Genomic DNA, 24287 nt, shown 5'->3' on the forward strand with positions numbered 1-24287 from the left:
CATAAGCTAACTATAAGCTAACCATAAGCCCATCCGACACTAACCATAAACTAACCCGACACTAAACCGACACTAACCATAAACTAAACATCACTAACCCGTCACAAACCTGTCACTAACCAGACACTAATCATAAACTAAACGACACTAGCCCGTCACTAAACCGGCACTAACCATAAACTAAACATCACTAAACCGTCACTAACCAGACACTAACCATAAACTAGACCAACACTAACCCGAAAATAAACCTTCACTAACCCGACACTAACCATAAACTAACCCGTCACAAACCCGACACTAACCCGACACTAACCCGTCACTAAACCGTCACTAACCATAAACTAAACATCACTAACCCGTCACTAACCCGTCACTAACCAGACACTAATCATAAACTAAACGACACTAGCCTGTCACTAAACCGGCACTAACCATAAACTAAACATCACTAACCCGTCACAAACCCGACACTAACCCGTCACTAAACCGTCACTAACCAGACACTAACCATAAACTAGACCAACACTAACCCGAAAATAAACCTTCACTAACCCGACACTAACCCGACACTAACCATAAACTAACCCGTCACTAACCCGACACTAACCCGACACTAACCATAAACTAACCCGTCACTAAACCGACACAAACCCGACACTAACCATAAACTAACCCGTCACTAAACCGACACTAACCATAAACTAACCCGTCACAAACCCGTCACTAACCCGACACTAACCCGACACTAACCCGACACTAACCATAAACTAAACGACACTAGCCCGTCACTAAACAGACACTAACCAGACACTAACCAGACACTAACCATAAACTAACCCGACACTAACCCAACACTAACCCAACACTTATCGACATTGACCTGACATCGCATTCCTAGCAATACAGGTGTTAGCACCAAGTGTTAGCAATCTATATGTTAGCAACACAAGTGTAGAGGTAGCAGTTGTTGAACTAATTGTAGCAGCTTAACTATGAACACACACACTCACACGTCCTTGAAAAACACAACTTTATTAAAATTTAACTTGGCTACATTTATTCTTGTTCATTTCCAAGAGACATTAAAACTTCAATAATAATACTTCAGACATTTAATACTTTTACATTTTAGAACTTCCTTCCCCATCATCATCATCACCAGTCCTTCGTCCCCTCTTCAGTGGGATGAGGTGGATTTAACTTTAAAAATACAGTGTTTCAACAATAGTCGTATCAAACGTTCCTCGAATTTAGGATTTTTAGTGGTTTAAAAAAAAAAGAAAAAATAAACAAATACAATTTTCTGTAAAGATCTGTAATCATAATTTTGTTCCAATAGTCAATGACAGAAACATTTTACTAAAATATATCTATTTGTGAGGAACTGAAATACTGTACACTACAGTATAAAATAAATAAAATGAGGAAATATAAAATGAGTCACATAAATAAAATGGTAAATTCTCAAATAAAAAACTGCAAAACAGCTCCAGCCCACTGTCCAACTTCCTCCACCTGCCTGATGAAGGTCCGGTAGCGTCGCAGCAGAATCAATCACTGGTGTGCACAGTGGGCGAGTTTCTGAGCTCTTCCCTCTCCTACGCAGCTGTTCCATCAGATGGACGTGCGAAGAAATTTGTCTTGAAAAATTCCATAAAAACTAAAATATAATACTGACAGAAATACTGTTGTGGAACAAAACCAGGGAAAAATACAGAGAATTGCACAAACATATGTTAACTAACCAAGCTCCATCTACTTCTCTAGTAGTGACGGACCAGAACCAGGATGAATATTCTCCAGTTTTAATACTGAAGCCAGTGGAGGAGTTCACACTGTACAGGGGTGGCACTTTGCAGAAACAGGGAACAGGTTTGCATATAAGGCTTTTCTCCTTTTTATTTCCTTTTCTCGAATGGAGCACTTTCATTTTCCTGCGCCTCCTCCATCTTTAAGACTCACATCAACAATCACTCAGGTTTAAATGTTCCTTCACATATAGAAAACATCTAGAGGCCCAAAGTTAGTAGTGAAAAATAATAAAAGAGGATAAAAAAGCATCACAGTAAATAAAAAGACAGAAATACAACAATAATACTGACGGGACCACAACTCTTTCCACTTTTATCTTGTAGTGATCCCGGAAGTCGAGTTCAGTTCATTTCCAGATGTGAGTTTTTCACAGGAAGTGAAGAACATGTTAGCACCACGCAGCTTTTAGGCTTTGAAAACAAACATCATCACTTCTTTATCTATTTTTTGCATAATGTGGAGTTTTAAACAATGTGTTCAGAGACTGTACAGAGATTATGCAGCCCCGCCCCCCCCCCAGTTAACATCTAATAATGACCGTGGTCTTTTTTCATGAGGAGTAAACTGTTTCAGTCTTTTATTCAGCTCCTCACATGTAGTTTACCTGCCTGAGATTAATTGTGTTTGAGGCTATTCATATATATTGATAATTGATTGATGATGAAACGTTTTTTCTCCTCTGTGTTGTAGATTTGTCTTTTACTAGTTTTCTCTTCAGGTCCTTTTCACAATCCACAAACAGACGAGATCCAGAGGGGTACCGTTGATCAGATTAAAAGAGAACATTTTTAGTTTTATAGTTGATCCATATTTAACAATTATAACATAAAAATTGTGTATATATAACAGTCTAAAAAACTTTGTATGAATATAACGTATTTATTTCCTAATAAATTTCATAAAACCCACTGACAATGTCTGCACAGCCTCTTTAATGAATCATTTCAACACAAATGTTCCAAAGCTATTTTTTCCTAGATCAGTCGTTCTGCTCGGTCTGCTTGTCTGTCTTCTCTTCTCGTGAACTCTCGTCCATCGGCTGCGCCGCGTCTTTACGATCCTCGTCCTTCGTCGAGTGCACCAGGCTCCTGCTGTCGCTTTCATCCTCCTCTTCTTCTCTTTCCCTGAAACTTGCTTCCTGTCGTTCTATCACCTCCTCGTACGTCTTCCTGTCCACTTCCCTCAGCTCCCCTCCTCCTCGTCCCTCGGTGCCATTCCTCAGGATCAGATCGCAGCCGCCGTCCTCCTGCTGTTCTTCAAGGTCTGAATATCCAAGTGTCCCCAGTCCCTGCAGGTAGGCCCTCCTCATCAGCAGCTCTGTGGTCTCTACACCTCCCACCACCATGCCTCCTCCTCCGCCCTTTTCCCGCGCCTCCCTCTCTGCCGCCTCACGCTCCTCTGCCTCCCTCTTGCAGTATGAGTAGCGATGGTTCATGTGCTGCGAGTACGAACCCGAGTGTGAGAAGCGTTTGCCGCACTTGTCACACTGGTAGGGCTTCTCTCCGGAGTGCAGGCGTGAGTGTTCGATGAGATGGTGCTTGTGTTTGAAGGCTTTTTTACAGATCTGACACTGGTGAGGGCGTTTTCCTGCAGAGACACAAAAGACAAGACCAGAGTCAGGACGCCGCAAACACACACACTCACATACACATAGAAACACACACACACACACACACTAACACACTCACACACACACAGACACACACACACACACACACACACACACACACACACTAACACACTGACATACACACACACACACTCACACTAACACACACACACTCACACACACACACTGCGTGCATGTATGCGATGCCTCTGGAACATGCTTCTTGTGTGTTCCCTATGAATGTCTAACTATCCGTGACTCCCCCGCTGGAAAGAAAGGATCATGTTGACATGGTTTACAGAACAAAACAAAACACAAAGAAAAAGAAAAGAAAAGACGAGTGGAGCAGCTACACGACTAAAAGAACAGAAAGAAAAGGGAGAGTGGGGTAAAAAGAAGTGTTATATATGGTGATAGCTACCTGTGTGCTCATATTTGTGTCTTAGGAGGGAACTGGTCTTCTGGAAAGTTTTGTCGCACAAGTCACACGCGTACATACCACTTTCAGTCTTCTTCATCTTCTTCCTGCACAGCAGTGAATCGCTGTCTGTCAGGTCGTCCAGACCCGACAGATATCCCACCGTCCCGTCCAGCAGCTCCTCCTGAAACATGAACAACCATGGTTTCATCTGATCATCCACATCTGGCATCTCCTGCCCCCCCACCCCCCTCATCCAGGAACATATGGGATTGTTTACATATTCAAAACATATGATCCCCATCACCATGGAAACTACCTTCATTCACTTTAAACCATCTCAACACAAGTTGTCTGGATTTGATACACTGATATGATATGTATAAACAGTCATACATATCATACATATCAATATAAACAGTATATAATGTGTATATCATATATAGTACATAAGAATATACACAGTATATAATGTGTATATAATCATAGTATATATGATTATACACAGTTTATAATGTGTAAATAATACAGAGTACATATGAATATGTACAGTATACAATGTGTATATAATAGATATAAATAAAGAGGAAAAGCAGTCTGACTGGTGACTCCTTCTGAAACTCTACATGAACCTGAACCCAGAAGCCCTACCAGCGAGAGGAGAGCATCTCCAGCTCATCACTCCCTGCTGCCACAGAGAGAAGTGATGAGAGGAGACTATTTGTATTTGTATTATCATTATAAAACAGACAGCATTTGTCTCCAGTTTCTGTTGGTAGAACCGCGGTGGCAGACAACTTAGCCAGAACCACTAAAACTAGTTGTGTCCAACCACGAACCATCAATAGCCAAGAGAACGAGTGATTAGGGTTAGAATAATATTAAAACCTACAGACCTATGAGCCTCCATACAATCTGCTGGATGACCTGTAAATGACTTATTCTGTCTTTAGGTTTGAGGACTATATTTACCTGAAAACATGGTTTCTGTTGATACTTTCTCCTGTGCTGCATTTCAGCAAACGTGGCTGCTCCAGTTGCATACGTATAGGCCATGTGGGGCAGGAAGCTCATGGGGTCAAGGGCGGGGTAGGGTCTGAGGCCTGGGATGGTGGCCTGGGCAGAAGACATATAGGTGGGTGGAGGAAAAGCTCCATGTGGTGGCAGGGAGGTGTAGACAGAAGCGCCTGCGAAGGGATTAATCCCAAAGATTGGACTGGTGCTTTTCTCCAGCTGGTGGACAGAGGTCCCTCCACTTTCAGAGCCCAGTACTTCTTTCTTGATGTTGACCAGGTCTAAAGAACTGGACCCTTGCTCTCGTTCTTTGGCATGTCCGCTGTGCGCGATCATGAAACCGTTCTGTCTGGGTCGCTTCTCTCCGAGAGTGGCAAGCCTCTGGGCCATGTGTTTGGGCAGCGACAGGTCTAGTGGTATATCCCCATGGGCATCCTCTGAAGCTAGGCCGTTTGGAGTGTAAGAGCTATTCTGAGAGTTTTTGGAGGAAGTAGAGGAAAGGTTGAGAGGTGATGGAGTGTTGCTCCTCAAGTGGTCCAAGGGGTCTGATGGTTTGTCCCCTGCTGTCTGCCTGTTGGCTGTAAACTTGTTCCCTTTTGTGAGTCTGTGGTTGGCACTGCCGTTAGCGAAGCCTCCAGTTAAATCTAAGACAGGAAAGGACCTTGGTGACTTGCTCAAGCTGTGCTTCTTGTCTGATCCACTGCAATCATGAGGGGGCGACTTCTTCATCAGACTGCCTCGGTGGTGGTTTTGACTCTTCCACTGGCCAAACCACTCCATTACAAACTCTTGAGGAAGACCAACAGCAATCGAAATTTTGAGCAGTTCCTCTGAGTTGGGCTCAGTGTTCATAGCAAAGTAGGCCTTGAGCACAGACACGTGGTCTTTGAAGGGGTTGATGGGGCTGGTCGCCCGCTCATTAGAGGGCAGCACAGAGGTCCTCGCTCCCCTGCGAGCCACAGAACTGCTCTCGGTCGGCTGCAGGACGGCTCTGATCTCCTCGTTCATTTTGCACAGGTAGCGCTCGTGTTGATGCAGCGGGATGGGACCAGGAAACGTCTCTTTGCAGTACTGGCAGGAGAAAGGCAGGAACTGGTTCTGGCCATGGGGGAATTTCTCCTCTCCACTGAGATCCATTGATTGGTTTGGTTTCTCCTTCTTAATGCCCACTTGCCTCTTTGAATCATCAATCAGACTTTTTGCCTCGTTGACCTTCTCCAGCGTGAAGTCAATGATGCTCTTTGTTGGGCTGCTGTGGCCCAATACCTGGAAGCCGGCCTGGACCTGCTTCTGCTCCTCCATCTGGTCACAAAGCTCTTTCATGTAGGCCCTGAGCTTAGAGATCTCCTCTGGGTTGCCATCCATCTTCTGCCTGCACACCGTGCTGTCCATGATTTGAAGCACCCTTTGAACTTCACTGAGGTTGTTACCCAGAGGCCCTGTGTAGCCCAGAAGGGGGAGCTCAAGTCCCATGCCTCCCAGGTGTTGAAGGGGGCTTTGAGAGGAGTTGCATATCTCGATAGGACTTCCTCCACAGCTGTTGAGATGAACCCCAGATCCCCCGTACCCGTGCTGCGAGGCCATGAGCAGCCGGTACTCGTTGAAGTCCATCGGCTCGGCTTTGATGTCGAGCTGAACCTGCTGATCTGGACCACCAACTGGTCTGCCATTTTCCAGTGTGTGGCGGAGCTGGGCTAGGGCGGGGCTCTCTGGCGATGAGGTTGTGGAGTTGGGGGAGGAGCCGGGCTTGTTGTTGTTTCCGTTGCGTAATCGTCCATTGACGGTGATCAGGCCGATGCATTTCTTGCTGCTGATGTGGGAACTGTAGGAGCCGGAGTGGGAGAACCTCTTCTTACAGTTGGAGCACTCATACGGCTTCTCGCCTGAAACACAACACAAACCACATCGTGTTTATTGTAACATTCATGTTCCCCTCCACCACAAAGAGTGTGTGTATGTATGTATGTATGTATGTATGTATGTATGTATGTATGTATGTATGTTTGTATTAGGGATGCACCGATTTATCGGCCGAACATCGGTAGCGGCCGATATTCGCCTCGTTTACTGATATCGGCTTATCGGTAATAAACTTGACTTTCACCGATATCATTGGCTGATGTTCATATTTGTGGTAAACCCGCTGGGCACGTGCCGCGGCTGGGGGAGCAGTCGCTCCGTCGCCCTCCTCTCCGCGCCGCCGGAGGCTCAGTGTGCGGCACCGGGAGGTCCTCATCCGGTGGCACCTCACGGCGCCGGCGCGGAAGGCGGGCCGTTGGAGGGGACCGGGTACGCGGTCAGCGGCGGCCACTCTGGACGCGTGTCGGGCCCTTCTCGCGGATCACCTCAGCTACGGCGACCGCCGGGGGAACCCTCCGGCTGGCGCCGAGCAGCTGACTGAGAACTGGTGCGGACCAGGGGAATCCGACTGTTTAATTAAAACAAGCATCGCGAAGGGCCACGTGGGTGTTGACACGATGTGATTTCTGCCCGACACTCAAAACAGGTCAAACTGAGGAGGGCTTGTTAAGTTATCTGGACTCACGCAGTGTAACTTGGTGTAAAAATATGAGCGTAGCGTCTGTTTAAGTTCTTTATTTTCATGTGCACCGGCTCTATTCATCCGTCTCATGCACAGGTAACAAGGGAACTGACAACATACGTCATACACACAGAAGCCGTAACACATCTAATAAACGGGCAATACTGCTACCGTAAATCAATGAGAAGAGCGTTCTCTATAATGCTACTTTAACAGGGCTGTTTTAGACAGGGTAAAAAGGTGCTGTTTTAAATTATCCTTGTGGTATTTTGACCAAAATATGTTACAGTCATTTTATTAAGATCCCGAGGAACCATTTCAACTTGCGGTAAAATGGGTATAATATGTCTCTGTTAAAAAAGTTTAGTTAAATCAAAGATTGTTTCATAAATCTGATTCAATTTGTGCTCATTAAAAGATAAGAGTGATGAATAGTGCTTTTTAAATAATGATTTAATTATTTTTCTGGCACAAAAGGGTGAATGAATAACAACAAAAAGAAAATAAACAAATATCGGTATCGGTATCGGCCAAGAATTTCCATATCGGTGCATCCCTAGTTTGTATGTATGTATGTATGTATGTATGTATGTATGTATGTTGTATGTATGTATATACATACGTGTATGTACACATATGTATAGAACATTTTTGATATAAATATTAATATACAGTATATATATTTTTGTTTATATTCATGTACAAAATGTTGGCGTCTTTATTGTTGACGTCCAGAGAGGAGTTGATGGACACATGCTGAGACAGTGAAGAGGAGCATTATGAACAGATATGATGACTCACCGCTGTGAATACGAAGGTGCTCCTTCAGGTGATGCTTGTACTTGAAGGCTTTTCCACATTCACTGCATTTAAACTTTCGGTTTCCAGCTTCTTCGCTGAGCGGCTGCAGAGACACCAGAGAGTGGGAGGAGTCAACAGGCGGACCTTAAGATCATTAAATAGACCTGACGTCCCCAATTTAAACTTTCATTATATGACACCGACAGAGAAGAGACAGAGAAGAGACACAGACAGAGAAGAGACACAGACAGAGAAGAGACACAGACACAGACAGAGAAGAGATACAGACAGACACCGACAGAGAAGAGACACAGACAGAGAAGAGACACAGACAGAGAAGAGATACAGACAGAGAAGAGACACAGACAGAGAAGAGACACCGACAGAGAAGAGACACAGACAGACACACAGACAGAGAAGAGACACAGACAGAGAAGAGACACAGACAGACGCCGACAGAGAAGAGACACAGACAGAGAAGAGACACAGACAGACACCGACAGAGAAGAGACACAGACAGACACCGACAGAGAAGACACACAGACAGAGAAGAGACACAGACAGAGACGAGACACAGACAGAGACGAGACACAGACAGAGAAGAGACACAGACAGACACCGACAGAGAAGAGACACAGACAGACACCGACAGAGAAGACACACAGACAGAGACGAGACACAGACAGAGACCAGACACAGATAGAGACGAGACACAGACAGAGACGAGACACAGACAGAGAAGAGACACAGACAGACACCGACAGAGAAGAGACACAGACAGACACCGACAGAGAAGACACACAGACAGAGAAGAGACACAGACAGAGACCAGACACAGATATGGCTCTGAACGCCTGTGGTCTTTAATCTGGATTCACTCTTAATTAAAACTTGATTCACTCTTTCAACCTTAAGATGTGATTGTGTTCACAATCATGTGACCTGGATATTTAAACGCAGATGAAAATAAAAAGAAGATGGCGGCCTAACGCAGGTGTACCTGGTCTCTTGGGGCTTTGTGCGAGGTCATGTGACGCTCCAGCTGCGTGCGGTGGCCGAAGGTGTCGCTGCACAACGGGCAAGCGAAGCTCTCCTCGTTCTTCTCGTGTCGATATTTGATGTGTTCCCTCAGAGACGTCAGGCGTTTGTAGCCGCGGTCGCAGTACGGACAGGTGAGCAGCTGGGCAAAGTCGTCAGTTGTGCCGGGCGACAGGTCTGCAGAGGTCAAAGGTCAACTGATTTATGACACATGGCTTTTTCGGTTACCTGCAGATTTAATTTTATGTGATAAAACATTTTCTTCTAGTCTTGATGCCTCTGTTCTGTCACAAGTCAACACAAAGAGTCATTGGTGTTAAACTGCTCAGTCATAGTTACAAGGTTTTACACTGATAACAAAACGTATTAATAATGGTGTCATCCGTATAGAAACTAACCTGACACTGAAGTCGTCTGTAGAATCACAACATTTTCTCTCAAAAGGATTTTATCAAGATGTTTTGCGATCTTTGCTGATTTTATATAATTCAATTAAATAGATTTTTTATTTGGCCTGATTCATTTTTCATGAACATTCAGACTTAATACAATTTAAACTCAATATTTCTTTATTCGTGGTCATTATTTCTGAACACAATATTTATAAATCTCTTTCTTATATGGTAAATAATATGTATTTATATTGATCTTTTCTGGTCCTGACTTCAACTTTAAGTACAGGTTTTCCAGTCACACACACATTTACAGCATCTATATGCAGCTAAGGGCAATTTGGGGTTCAGTGTTTTGTCAAAGGACACTTTTGTTTTCCCGTCGTCTCACCTTGTTCGCTCTCGTCCGGACTCACGGCCTCGGGTGTTCCCGGCCTCCTCAGCTCCTCCGGGGCCTCAGGGTAGATGATGGCGGTGTCGCTGCGTTGCAGGTACTCTGCGATGGACGCAGGGTGAGCTTCCTCCAGTTTACGTTTCAGGAAGTACTCCTCCAGTTGGGAGACTTCCAGTCGCCTCACTGAGCACAGGAAAACATATGTGTTCATAAAGAAAAATCATTCGGAGAATTTCCTTCAAAGTATTCTCAAATAAAGGGGGCGTGTCTCCGTATGATTGTTAAACATTGATCTCACCTGTGTTGTTTCTGACAGTTTGCAGTGACACCTGCAGTCCGGTTCGTTCACACTCGGCCTTCCTGTCGTCTGAGACTTGAAACGACATAAAGCAGTTCATCATTGATTCATGTGCTCAGCTCTGCAGGTCCCCACAGGTCACTGAAGGTCACAACAGGTCACTACAGGTCACTGAAGGTCACTACAGGTCAGTAAGGGTCCCAAAAGGTCACTGAAGGTCACCACAGGTTACTACAGGTGACCACAGGTCACTGTAGGTCACTGCAGGTCATTGTAGGTCATTACAGGTCAGTAAGGGTCCCAACTGGTCACTGAAGGTCACCACAGGTCACTACAGGTGACCACAGGTCACTACAGGCCAGTAAGGGTCCCAAAAGGTCACTGAAGGTCACCACAGGTAACTACAGGTGACCACAGGTCACTGTAGGTCACTGAAGGTCATTGCAGGTCATTACAGGTCAGTAAGGGTCCCAACAGGTCACTGAAGGTCATTGCAGGTCATTACAGGTCAGTAAGGGTCCCAACAGGTCACTGAAGGTCACCACAGGTCACTACAGGTGACCTCAGGTCACTACAGGTCACTAGAGGCCTGGCATCAAGGTGATTTCATAATAATGACTTTCACTTCTTGTTTCTCCATCATCTGTCTTTTTATGTTTTGTTTCCTGTTCCTTCCTTCACTCTTCCTTCTTTCTTCTCGTTTGTTTCTTCATTATCTCGTCTCAACTTAAAACCTTTGTTTTATTTAAAACACTTTTGGTTTAACCCTGTTGCCTTTGTAAAAAACAGGACATGAGTTGATTGATAAGGTTTGAAATCAAACAGCTGAACCCATTAGATCTGCTGGGCTCGATCATGTGATATAACAGGAAGCTCCAGAACAAAGACAAGAGTTGATTAACATTAAAATGATTAAGATAAGTTCTTTGGCGCTCATCTCACCGGTGCTGTTCACATGTACGTTGGTGTCTCTGAGTCCACAGCTGTGGCGTTGGTTTGGTTGACCCTCCTGGTCCTGGTATGAATCCAGAGGGGGCCCACCGGGAGGACTGCCCTCCTCCTCCTCGTCCCCCAATCCTCCTCCATTGTCTTCAGCAACCAGCGTCCTGTCGTCCTCGTCCGTCTCTGAACCCGTCTCCCCCACATTCTCATAGTTCGATACTGCAACACAAATACAACCATGGCAGCCAATTAGACCAGAACCAGGAACAGGAACAGGAGAAAGAGCAAAGCGGGGCCACGTTCCATCACGTCTCGGTAACGTTTCCCTCACGAAAAGAGAAACAGCGACTGTTTCATGTCATAGCAGATGACAACCTTTCCTCCATCCATCCTGTCTTCTTCATCCTCCCTCATCCTCTGTCTTCTCTCCTCTGTTCATCCTCTCTTGTCTCTCCTCCCTGTCTCCATCCTTTATCCCTCTTCCCCCTCATCTCCTCTCCCCATCGTCTGTCCTCGTTCGAGTTCAGGTGATTCGTCAACATTCTGCCAATCTCTGAAGGGTAATGAGAAATAACCTGCTATCCCCTTTTCTTCTCTCTCTCTCTCTGTCTCTCACCCCCTCTCTCCCTCTCTCTCTCTCTCTCTCTGTCTCTCACCCCCTCTCTCCCTCCCTCTCTCTCTCTCTCTGTCTCTCTCTCTCCCTCTCTCTCTCACCCCCTCTCTCCCTCCCTCTGTCTCTCTCTCTCTCTCTCTCTGTCTCTCTCTCTCTCTCTCTCTCTCTGTCTCTCACCCCCTCTCGTCTCTCTCTCTCTCTCTCTCTCTCTGTCTCTCTCTGTCTCTCTCCCTCTCTCACCTGAACAACAGGAGGGAGAAAGAGTGAGAACGATGTCGCTGCCTAGTGGTTGGGAGCAGAAGTGATCCATCGCACACAGGCAGTTAACAGACACATGCTGTGTCTACAGGTGTATGTAAGTTTGGTCATGCAGTCAGTGTGAAGTTCCCCACAACACACTGAAAAGAAGCAGCAGCCAATCAGTGGTTTCCAACAGTTTCCAACAACGTGATTGGTCGAACAGATTGAACAGCAGGGCTGGGTGAGAGTTGTCATGGAGACCTGTTGTCAGACTGACGTGATCGTGTGTCGATCATTCAGACGAATAAAAGAGTTCACTGTTGGTGGGCGGGACTACTGAAACCAGAGAGCCAATCACTGACACACAAGAACAACAACTGAACATACATACACACAAACATCAGTGTGTTTTTACCAGTAAAGTGTGTAATCAGTCAAGTCAAACTGCAGGACGTTAATCATGTTTAACACCTTGAGTCCTACCAAACCACAGGCACACACACACACACACATACACACACACAGACACACACAGACACACACACACAAGCTGCTTCAGACTGAGCTCCTCAGTTCTCTGGATCTTCTCTGGAGGATCACACTCAGTTCCTCCTCCTCCTCCCGAGCTCCTGTATAAAGTCTGAATCCAGGAGCAGTGTGAACAGCAGAGGATCCTCCACTGATTCACTGAGTGTGTGTGTGTGTTGGGGGGGGGGGGGGCTCTAACACGAGACACAAACATGAAGAAACTAAAACAAATCTCTCTGGTGAAGAAGTGTTGAGACACGAAGATGTTAAGAGAGTTCGTGGAGATCAGAGCTGACGACGTGTCAGGTGATGTAAACATGATCACATGACCTCTGCAGCAGAGGTAACAGGTCACTTCCTGTGTGTGTCTGCTGCACCTGGCTGCTCCTCCACCTCTCACCTGAACCATGAGAAGGATCTGATGCTGAACGAGTTGGTGCAGAAAACCTCTGGAGAAACTCCAGAGACAATTCTCTGGATTTCACCTGGAGCTCAAGTCTGGTAACACTCCTGAAAACACAGATCACATGACCACTCACAGGGGGCGTGCACTTTTCAGTGTAAACAGAATGACATCTGGTCTCCTCCATGTAAACTGCTGTATCTGTAAAATACAGAATGGAACTGAGCAGCTGTTATCAAAGACAACCGACTCCATGTTCTGTTCTGGAAGCTGAGGTCAGCTGGTGGTTTTCTTCTGGAAGAAGGTCATGTGACAGGAGCCTGATCAATCAGTGAAGGCTACGTTAAGACAAAAAAGAACCAATCACAAGAGGTTGTGAGCGTCTAACTCCATCGGTTCCGAACATCTTAGAATCTGTTCGTCCAGACGGAAATGTAGCTTCAGAGTTTTCTAACTGGGACCAGTCTACACACTTCACACACACTGGATGAAGATAGAGTCTCTGTCTCTGATCAACTTTAGAAACTTTCTCAGAAAAGGTTTCATCAATGATTCATGTTCCAATTTCTTAAGTCAAAATATTTCACATCAACACAAGTGACAAAGAATCATTTCATTGGCAGGTGGGCGGAGTCTTATGTAACAGTGAGTATCTGATGTTAACCCTGTCAGTTGAAGCCCCGCCCCTCTGACCACGGCCTCGGTGAGTTGTCTGATTAGAAAGAAACAGCTGCTGTGCTCTGATAACAGTGTGTGTGTGTCTGTGTGTGTCTGTGTGGGGTGTGTCTCTGTGTGTATGTGTATGTGTGTCTGTGTGTGTGTGTGAAGTTAAAAAGTGATAGGACATAAATTCCTATGTGAACTGTGAACCGGCAGAGAGCCAGAGAAACACAAACACACAAATGTACACACACACACACACACACACAGACAGCCAGACAGACAGACAAACACACACACAAACACACAGAGACACAACCCACGAACACACAGACGTAAAAATAAAAACACACACACCCTAAGACACACATACACACTCAGGTGTTGCGTCATCAGAGGTGTGTGTCTGTTCCTGGAACAGCTGCAGTAGTGAAACTGCTGACTGTCTCTTTATGACCACAGCTGTCGTCATGGTTTCCTGGACCGACAAGCCGGAGACAACTTTCAAAATAAGAGACGAACACTTAACAAACACAAATTTACTGGAACGGTTGAATTAGATTATTTTCTGCTGTCACACAAGCCTGCTGTTGCCTTGGCAACTGTCAACGTCACCTTAGCAACAACGTCACTCTCATCACATTTATTTGCGGCTCAGGAGGTAGAGCGGGTCGTTCACTAAACAGAAGGTCGGGGGTTCAATCCCTGTCTCCCCATGCCGCGAGCCAAACTGTCTTTGGGTAAGATAATGGGCCTCTTCTCAAACATCGGTACGCACATATTGTATTGTATTGTGCGTTCGATCGTTTGACACACAAATTTTGGATTCATCGATTTGTTTGTACATTTTTCTCTGGGAACAAATCTAGATCTTTAGACCGTGAGTCGCACAAATGATGAAGACTGTCCAAGAAAATGTAAACACACCCTTTAAACTAAATGCATCGTATATTAAAACTATATTCAGAATAGTAGATAGACAACAATAATTTCATTTCTCGATAAATAAATGAACCATTTCTGTGTTTCTGTGTTCGATACCGTGACAACAACTTCACCATAACAACAATTCACCATAACAACAACTTCACCATAACAACAACTTCACCGTGACAACAACCATTTCATGGAGGAGGGGGAGGGGGGGGAGGGGGAGGTTCCTCCAGCTCAGCGGGTCGCGGCTCATCAACGCTGGTTCTTTTGTTCACATTCAGTCGGCAGCAGGACACAAACAATATAAAATCCCAGAATGCACTCTGATGTCTGCCCCCCCCCCCCCCCCCCCACAGCAGTTACAATTTGTCGTCATTTAAATCAAATGTTCATCAAATACATGAAACTGAAATAAACACAACCATCATTCAACTAATGAAATAAATGTATTAATTTTTAAATCAAACTATTAAAACATTTGATCAAAACACTACATTTAAAGTATCAATTCACCATGACGCCATACACCATGTGACATACCTCACTATCCACAATCATCTGTAATACACACCCACCACCACCCAGCATGCACCTGGAGGCTCCGACGGGGGGGTTACAAGTATTTGCTCATCACTCCCATCATATGTGATCATATCGGGGGGCGATGAACAATAACATGTTCTACTGCTGCAATGAACATTTGAACATGAGTTGTCTGAGTGAACTTTATTCACACCAGCACAACAAGCAGGTTCCATCACTGAGCATCACCTGTCACCTGTCACCTGCCACTCAGCCAATCAGAGGACAGGAGTGTCATGTGACCTAGTTCAATCTATCAGATCAAGTGAACATCGCTGAACGAGCTTCAGATTCACGCCTGTGTTGTGCTGCCTTATTCGAGACACGATGTCAAATCACATTACACAATATATTATATTAATATTATAATACATACGATACATTTAACCATCGTAAAGTGACAGCAGCCAATCAGGTCGCATCAGAGTGTGTGTGTGTGTGTGAGAGAGATTGTGTGTGTTCTCAGAAATGGAAGAAGAAGTTTGGTAACGAGGTCGCCAACTACATGTCAGCAGATTCCAGCCTGACAGACAGAAAAGAGGAAACCCAGTGTGTGAGTGTGTGTGTGTTTGTGTAACAATATGTGTGTTTAACGTCACAGATCATTCCACAGTGATGATTTTTCAATCACATTAATCAATAAGTCTATAAATGGGATTCATATGGATCATTTGTTATATTTCAAGATCTCCAATAAACTGATTGGGGAGTTTTTTAGGATATTGATGATATTGGTAGAGATCAATATAAGAATTAGCTGTTTATTGATCAAACCTGATTGTAAACATGTGCCAAACTTTATTAAGAGAACATTTATAACGTCCGATGAGCCTAACCCGAATCTATTGATGATCTATCGTTGATCTATTGATGATCTATTGATGATCTATTGATCAGGTCTCTGTTCACATGTTGATCTTCAGCAGGAAACATCCCAACGACTCTTCATCCTAATGAAACCATTTTAATTTGTCTTTTTCTTCTTCTCTAAAATTATATTGAAGTTTATTTAGCATTATTTCTCACCAGGTAACGGAGCAGATACAGAATCAAGCCTTTTATTTTTAAATAAAAACGGTTATCTAACAAGAAGAAGACGTTACCGTGACGATCACATGACAACGAGGTCAGAAACACAAAATTGAGCCGAACTTGTAAATCACGTATAAAACAGACGTGAAGTTTGAGTGACAGCTTTGTCTGCTCTGATCCACTGACTCAATCTTTCTGTTGGTGCGTGGACGGGGGCCCCAGCGGCCGGCGGACTCGTCTGATTGAATCCTCTTCTGGTCGGCTGCACATATACATAAGTCGGATGGTCATTATTGTCTGGTATCAATTTGCATTTAACCCAGATTTGGGACCAAAGAGGATTGTGGGCCGTTGAGGGAACGGGGGACAGGAAGCCATCGTACCGTCGTCTTTGTTCCGTCATCGTCACAGTGATGACACACACACACACACACACACACACACACATCTGTACACACATCTGTACTTTTACTTAAGTGCAGATCTGATGAACACGTTTCAGTCATTATCATCATGTCTGTGAGCAGGAGACTGGATCCTCGACCTCAGTGCCGCTGATGTTTCTGCTCGACAAACATTAAAATGGTTTGAGCGAGTTTTGATCTACGTGTCTGACGGGGGGGGGGGGGGTGATTACCGAGGTATCGATTGACCCGACTCCTGTCACATCATCATCGTCGTGGTAACATCTGAATCCATGTATGAAGTGATGCAGACGTTAACGAGCTTCATGTGTAATTTGATCGACCTGATCGTGACACACATCAGTGACCTATATCAGCACAGCAGCCAATCAGAGACGAGCAAACACAAGACCACCTTTCAAGTTCATCTGGACTGATGTAATAAAATTGACACATGGAGTCGGCCGATTTCTGGGGCGCCTGTTACCTAAACCCCCCCGACAGTGCAGCGAGTCGAGCAGCGAGCAGGATAATCCTGTTAGTGGAGCGGGGGGGCGGATATGACCGACACGTAGAAGATGAAACGATCAGTTTAACATTTTAACTAAATGAACCTTGACTCAGAGTTACTGGTGTGTTTTACATCTTTAGACACTTTATATGATCAAGTTAAAAATATACATTTGAACTCAATAAAACTCTTATTCCTATATTTAGCTTTTTGAATATCCACAGATTAAACTCTAGTTTTTGATAATACATTTCCAAATCTTTAATTAAAGGACCGGAGGTCTGAGACCAGGTGAGACAGTTTTATACCCGTTATATTTCACTCTATGTTTCCCACAACGCATCATGAACAGAAGAGATGGTTACTGGATACATCCCATCATGTACTGGTCTCTCCGAGGAGAAAACTTTATTTCTTTTCCCAGTGAGCTCAGTTTATCGTCTCTATATACGAGAATGTATATGTTAAAGTAAGAGTAAGTGATTTCTGACATGTGACTGACCGCCGTTCTCACAGAGGTCAAAGGTCACCATATTTACACTGTGTCGACTCCTTAGCAAGAATAATAACTTTGTTAAAAAACTTTATTGTCAGGTACGACTTAGAAGCGGAGCGGGGGGGTAACCCTATCCCTAACCCCCGACACACACACACACACACACACACACACACACACACACACACACGCACACACACACACACAGACACATGCACACACACACACAGACACACAGACACACGCACACGCACACGCACACGCACAAGCACACGCACACACACACACACACACACAGACACACACACACAGACACACACATTTTAAATGTTTTCAGGAAGTTGACGGGAAAATTCTTCTGAAGACTGTTACCATGACGATGTATCTGTTCTTATTATGAATTGAAACTGCTGATGAGAGGAAAGTGTAGAAAGTTTACTTCTGTAAAAATAAAACAATTGTAACTGAATAATAAAAAGTTAATTTGACTATTTTGGTTGATCTTCTTGTCTTGTTTGAGATTTTGTTGATTTCGTGATTTAATTTTCTGTTGAATGTTTCTTGTATTGTGATTAAAAATGTTTGTTTAGTGATTGCTGATGACTCGGTGTGAACGTGGTTAGGGTTAGTCGTCCGGAGGCTGTGGGAGGATGGGGGGGGGGGGGGGGGGTGGGGATTATTCTCCTCCGCTAACCTTTTCAGAGCTGCAGCGTCTCTGACGGTTGACAGGACTCACAAAGGCACCTGCCCCATCCCCGAGTGTCCCCCTGCCCCTCCCGCCTCCCCTACGACCTGACTGACATTCCTGTCCAACAGGGGGTCCTCCCCATGGCTACCTCCACCCCCCAACACACACACACACACACACAACCAAAGACTGGTAATCCTAGTGCAAACAAGGTTGTGTCGGCTCAGAGGCGACGCATGAGACTTCTTACAGCTGCTCCACGAAAAGGTGGACGACTGATGATGCCCACCGCCGTGGGAACGGACATCGGAAAAACCATTACAATGCGTAAGGGGATTGGACCAATGAGAACGCGAGACAAGACGAGAGGCGGCGCCAGAACGTCAGCAACAAGTTGGACACAAATGAGTTTGAACAGTTTACACTAGTTTAACCAATGGAAGTCTCCAGTGTCGCCCTCGACTGGTCACATGACGCTCAAATTAGATCATTAAATCAGACAAAGATGATGATGAAGATGATGATGATGAAGATGAATGTTTTACTCTTGTTGAGGGTTAAGAACAGAGGATGTTGCACTTTGTTAACATCTATGAGACAAAGAGAGCTGAGCAGATACAATTTGATTGATTGATTTAAATTGAAAGAAAAAGTTTCAACAGAAATAAAACGACATGAAGCTTCTTTAATCTCATTCACACACACACAGACACACACAGACACACACAGACACACACAGACACACACAGACACAGACACAAAGACACACAAGGCCGTCATGCCTGTTTAGCTCGATAAAAGACGGTCAACAGGGGAACCCTCGTCAACCTGCAGCCGTCATGTGAGAACAAAGAGATGGACTGAAATGTTCTCTTCAGGAGTGACATCATTTCAAGCTCCTCCCATTAAACCTAACCCGCCCCCTGAAAACAACCAATCACTGCAGAGTGGAGGCTCCACCGCTGCGATGGTTGATGGTCACGACGTTGTATTGTTATCGCGTCACAACGAGAAACTTAGGATTGGTAAGAACTACAAAGACTCTGGAGAAACTTCATTCGAACTTACGACATTTATTTAATGTATTTTACTTCGTCCAAAAAAAAATTATCTCCCATTTTATATATTTTATTGTTATATTTGAAATGATACTTTTTTGAATCTCTTTTATTTCCCTACATTGATGATAATGTATTGATCCACCATTAGTATTATTATTACATGTCACGTATGAATATTTACAGTATAATGATGATCATTTATGATTTATTTACGTATACTATCCTCATTCTCGTGTAAGAGTCATCACTAACGGAGCAGCCCCCCCCCCCCCCCCCCCCCCCCCCGGGAGGAGCTTCTCTCTGCGAGGAAAAGAGTCTCAACTTTGTTTATGTAACTTTTAACTCTTCAGGACAAATCTTGGTCTGACGTTTGTATGAAGATGATTCAAACCAATAAAAACTTTATTTGTGGAAACACGATTGACATATTTTTTCACCTTTGCATTGAAACTAGTTACTGCTGCCGTGAGTCGTTAAGTGACACCTGGGAAAACACCTTCTTTAAGTGCTTGGATTGATTTTAGGTGGGCGGGGCTTGGCGCTATGGGATAGAGGTGTGTATGGGGGGGGGGGGGGTTCGCTGGCGGTCTGGACACCACAGATGTCATGACACCTAAATCCAGCCATCCGCTATTGATTGTTCCATGTGTGGTCGACCTTGCCGCAGGAGCACAATCAACCGTTTCCGTGAGGGAGGGGCCAATGAGAAAAAGAGTGACTGAACCTGAACAGGTTCGTCTACACCGGATAAAAGTGTGTATGTAAAAGTGTGTTGTATATACAAGTGTGTTGTATGTAAAAGTGTGTATGTAAAAGTTTTTATATAAAAGTGTGTTGTATATAAAAGTGTGTATGTTAAAGTGTTTATATAAAAGTGTGTTGTATATGAAAGTGTGTATGTAAAAGTGTTTATATAAAAGTGTACTGGATATAAAAGTGTGTATTTAATATAAAATGTATTGAAGACAAAGAATATCATAATAAAAAAACAAAGTTTAATGTGAAAAGTTAAAAGTGAATCATTTTATTTCAGTTTAACGTTTTGATGTGTTTAATTATAGATTTTATTTTCAGTTCTGATAAAGCAGTGACCCCCCCACTGACATTGATTTTTAACGCTGATGGCGAAAACACGTCATCATGTGACTGAACTCATTCATGAAGAAAATGTGCACATGGCAACATGAAGAAGGGGGGGGGGGGTGCATGTCAGTCACCTTGAAACAGACGAGTCAAGTACTGCAGATGATATTGTCATCAATGATGTCATCTCAACATTAATGATGTGTATTTTGGGGGGGGGGGGGGGTGAAGGTATTCATTTCCTGTTGTTAATGTAAACCTAAACAAAGCTCCCGCCTCCACCCCCACCGTCCAACCAGAGGCGAGTAAATCTACCTAAATCCTGGAAGGGGGGGGGGGGGGGGGGGCGTGAAAAAAGAGAATCCGCTTTTCTTTGAGGGGGTGTTGAATTAGAAATTAATATCACATGCCCCCCCAGGCTTAACATGAATCAACACTGTGAGGAGCAGATAGACAAACTCTTAAATTCAGATTATTTCTTGTTCAAGAAATTTGTGAAAAAAATCTTCAATCTAGAAAACAGAAAGACCTTCATTCAAGGTAGAGTCGGAAGAGGTGTGTTTTTATTTCAGATGTCCGGATGTCTATAAAAATCTAGAAAATAACACAAATATAACAGAAGAGACGTCTGAAATCAAGAGAAATCCTCTAAAACCAGCTGCTGCTACAATAAAAAATTTAATAATTCAGATTTTGTTTGTGTAAAATAAAGATTGTATATTTTTTTACATTTATTGTGATTAAAGGGACTGAAGGTTTATTTTTTCTGTTTTAAGGATGTGTTCAGCTCTCTCACTAGGTCTTAATTAATGTCTCTCGCCCATCGTCCTGTAAGCCAGCTGTGTATCGTTCCCAGAGGGGGGGGGGCACACACCTTCACTTTTCTTTCTTTTCTCCTCTACCATCTTTTTCTCTTTTCTTCATGGAGGCAGCGGCGGCCCCGGCGGCGGCGGCAGGCTCTAAGTTGTGATTAAGAACGAGAGGCTTTTCTTTGTTCTGCCCTGAGGGAGCTGTTCATTGAGGGGGGGGGGGGGGGGGGCTTTCAGGTCAACGAGTGATGGCATCAAACCACTTTACACATGAAACCAGAGTGAAACTGAATCACAGCTGTTTGCATAAACCAACCAGACACGATAGAGTAAATAAAACGTTTACGTCGAGTCAGGACGACTCAGGTGAGTCACTCTGCTGGTTTAAAGGTCACATGACCTCTGACATTAAATAAAAACAAAAACATCATAAATAACTAACCATTAGTTTTCAATAGAGACGTCACATCAATTACACGGAGACAAAAACAATGACTTTGCTGTGAGATTTGGAACGAAATGATCCCTATCCATACTGCAGGACAAACTAAAGGACACACTAAAGGACACACTACACGACAAAGTACACGACACGCTACAGGAGAAACTACAGGAGAAACTACTGGGTTACTACCTCCCTGTCTTCTCGTCTCTTCTGATGCAGTTTTTTGTTTTGTTTCTATTTTCAAAATGATTCAAATTGAAAATTATAATGTTTTATGAGAAAAAAATAATTTTGTTTTTTCCTCATGATGTTATTTTACAAAAAGGTTGATTTGATCTTTAAATGAAAATCATGTTTTTCCTTCGATCTGAAAACCACGCTCGGAGAAGAGAAGTCTCCGAGATGCAGAGAATCAAAAACATTCAGATTTAATTCTAATTTATTTCAGGGTCAGTTTATCTTAACTTTTTAATTTAAATTTAAATTTTAAAATGACAGAACTAATGTAGAGAAACATATTTTACAGTGTTTATTACTGTCACAATGTTCATGTTCGTGTTGAAATTACGGAATGTTCATTTAATGAAATTAAGTAATTTCAGTTATTTTTATTTTACGTAAAACTATTGAACTTTGAATTTATAAATTCTTTAAATTTTTTCAATGAAAGAGAAATCTTCATTAAAAAAATCATTTAAAAAGCGAAATTAAAATATTGTCCCTTTTTTTTTATTTACAAATGTATTTGAATCTTTAAAATATTTTGGGGGGGGAAAACCTCACCAAGCGATTGAATGCACGCGCACCTATAATAAAAACTAACGGTTTTCCCAGAGTCCCGTTCCTGACCCGACCCCCGTCCAGCGTCCCCGGTCCTCCGGCTCCCGGTCACATAACTTTGACTGGGGGGGGGGGGTCAGCCCGGGCGAGATGTGACAGTCCGCCAGAGCTTGCGGGAGTTTGTTTTGCGTGTGTACGTGTGCGTGGCTCTTACCGCTCTTCCTCCGGGGGTTGGCCTGTTTGCGCCTCTTGCAGCGGGGACTCTCCGCCATGATCCGGTTCATTGATCAGAGTCCAGTCCGCATGGAGGCTCCTCGATCCGGCTCCTCGTTCCGGCTCCGCGGCTCCTCCCGCTCCTGACAACCAGCACAAACACTTAATCCCGGTTCAGACCCGGACCAGACCCGGACCAGACCCGGACCAGACCCACTGCACTCTGACGGAAAACAGGGTTTTGTCCGAGTCCCGGACTTTGTCTGTTTTTACTTGTTTTGTTGGAGCGTCGCAGCGAGCACCCGCTCCGCGTCCCCGACACATCTGAGCTGCGAGGAGCGTCTGTGGTCTGACAGGGAGGGGACACACACACACACTCACACACACACACACACTCTCACACACACACACATACACACACTCTCTCACACACAGACACACTCTCACACACACACACACACTCTCACACACACACACATACACACACTCTCTCACACACAGACACACTCTCACACACACACACATACACACACACACACTCTCTCACACACACACACAAACACACACAAACACATACACGCACACACACACACACTCTCACACACACACACACACACACAAACACACACTCTCTCACACACAGACACACTCTCTCACACACACACACACAAACACACACAAACACATACACGCACACACACACACACTCTCACACACACACACACACACACACACACAGACACACACACACACTAAACTACTTTGTCTTTAACTTGATGGCTTTTTTTCTCACTGACGCGCACGTCAATCACTCATCGATACATTTATTCATGCGTGTGATGAGCACGCGCTCGATATATACGGCGATGTCCCTCTTTCTATCTCTCTCTCTCTCTCTCTCTCTCTCTCTGTCTCTCTCTCTCTCTCCGTCTGTCTCTCTCTGTCTCTCTCTCTCTCTCTGTCTCTCTCTCTCTCTCTCTCTCTCTCTCTCTCTCCCTCTTAAACACCTGGATCGGGAGCGCGCGCCGCTCTCCTCTCACCTGAACGCGCAGGTAGAGCAGGTGAATGCTTCGCTCTGATTGGCTCCTGAAAGGAAACAGACTATTACCTGTCCGCGTGTCCGTGTGTCCGCGTGTCCGCGTGTCCTCGCGCTGAAAGAAAATGCAGAACAAAACGTGCAGCTGCAGCGCGTGCACTCGCACCCCTAAAATATGGAGACTCTTGCCCGGTGTCGGTGCGGCGCGCGGCAGACTGATCGGTGCGTGACACTGCAACACAAACAGGCGCGAGACCTCCGAGCTGCACGCGCCGCCTATCTGCGGGAGGAGGGATCGTTGAGGACCCCCCCCCCCCCCCCCCTCCACTCACGTGCAGCTTACACTGTAAACAAGGTGCTGATTGGTTCACAGGTGGATTCACCTGAACAGGTGCGCGCTCTGCTCTCTCACGCGCACAAAGCTCAGTTTGACGTTTGTCTGATGCTTGATTGACAGATGAGAATCCTGAATAATAAACTCATTATAATATTAAAAGAGTAAAATAT

The 24287-nt window shown here is 44.5% G+C and overlaps 1 protein-coding gene across 4 annotated transcripts; it reads right to left on the reverse strand.

Annotated features, from left to right (window-relative positions):
* Positions 1–1016: 1016 nt before the first annotated feature.
* zeb2a (zinc finger E-box binding homeobox 2a) lies at positions 1017–23686 on the reverse strand. 4 transcript variants are annotated; one of them, XM_053439547.1, is made up of 10 exons: positions 23018–23686; positions 22746–22887; positions 11264–11482; positions 10322–10396; positions 10021–10206; positions 9200–9414; positions 8200–8302; positions 4815–6739; positions 3846–4026; positions 1017–3402 (listed from the first exon to the last, which is right to left on the reverse strand). In XM_053439547.1, the coding sequence occupies exons 2-10, from the start codon at positions 22813–22815 to the stop codon at positions 2795–2797; spliced, it is 3582 nt and encodes a 1193-aa protein (XP_053295522.1). In that variant the 5' UTR covers positions 22816–22887; positions 23018–23686; the 3' UTR covers positions 1017–2794. The 4 variants fall into 4 exon arrangements, with proteins under 4 accessions (XP_053295522.1, XP_053295524.1, XP_053295520.1 ...); XM_053439549.1 differs by having other exon boundaries at positions 3924–4026; positions 22746–23686; XM_053439545.1 differs by having other exon boundaries at positions 22746–23686.
* Between the last annotated feature and the right edge of the window lie 601 nt (positions 23687–24287).

Source organism: Pleuronectes platessa, chromosome 14 (genome assembly GCF_947347685.1).
Source record: "Pleuronectes platessa chromosome 14, fPlePla1.1, whole genome shotgun sequence".
Lineage (NCBI taxonomy): Eukaryota > Metazoa > Chordata > Actinopteri > Pleuronectiformes > Pleuronectidae > Pleuronectes > Pleuronectes platessa.

Excerpts from the sequence above, each read along its gene's own strand:
- zeb2a (XM_053439547.1), bottom strand. The coding sequence starts at position 22,815 with ATGAACCGGATCATGGCGGAGAGTCCCCGCTGCAAGAGGCGCAAACAG. Across the intron at positions 6,740-8,199 it reads GCACCTTCGTATTCACAGCG|GCGAGAAGCCGTATGAGTGC; the intron begins GTGAGTCATCAT and ends GTTGTGTTTCAG. Across the intron at positions 3,403-3,845 it reads ACACAAATATGAGCACACAG|GAAAACGCCCTCACCAGTGT; the intron begins GTAGCTATCACC and ends GTGTCTCTGCAG.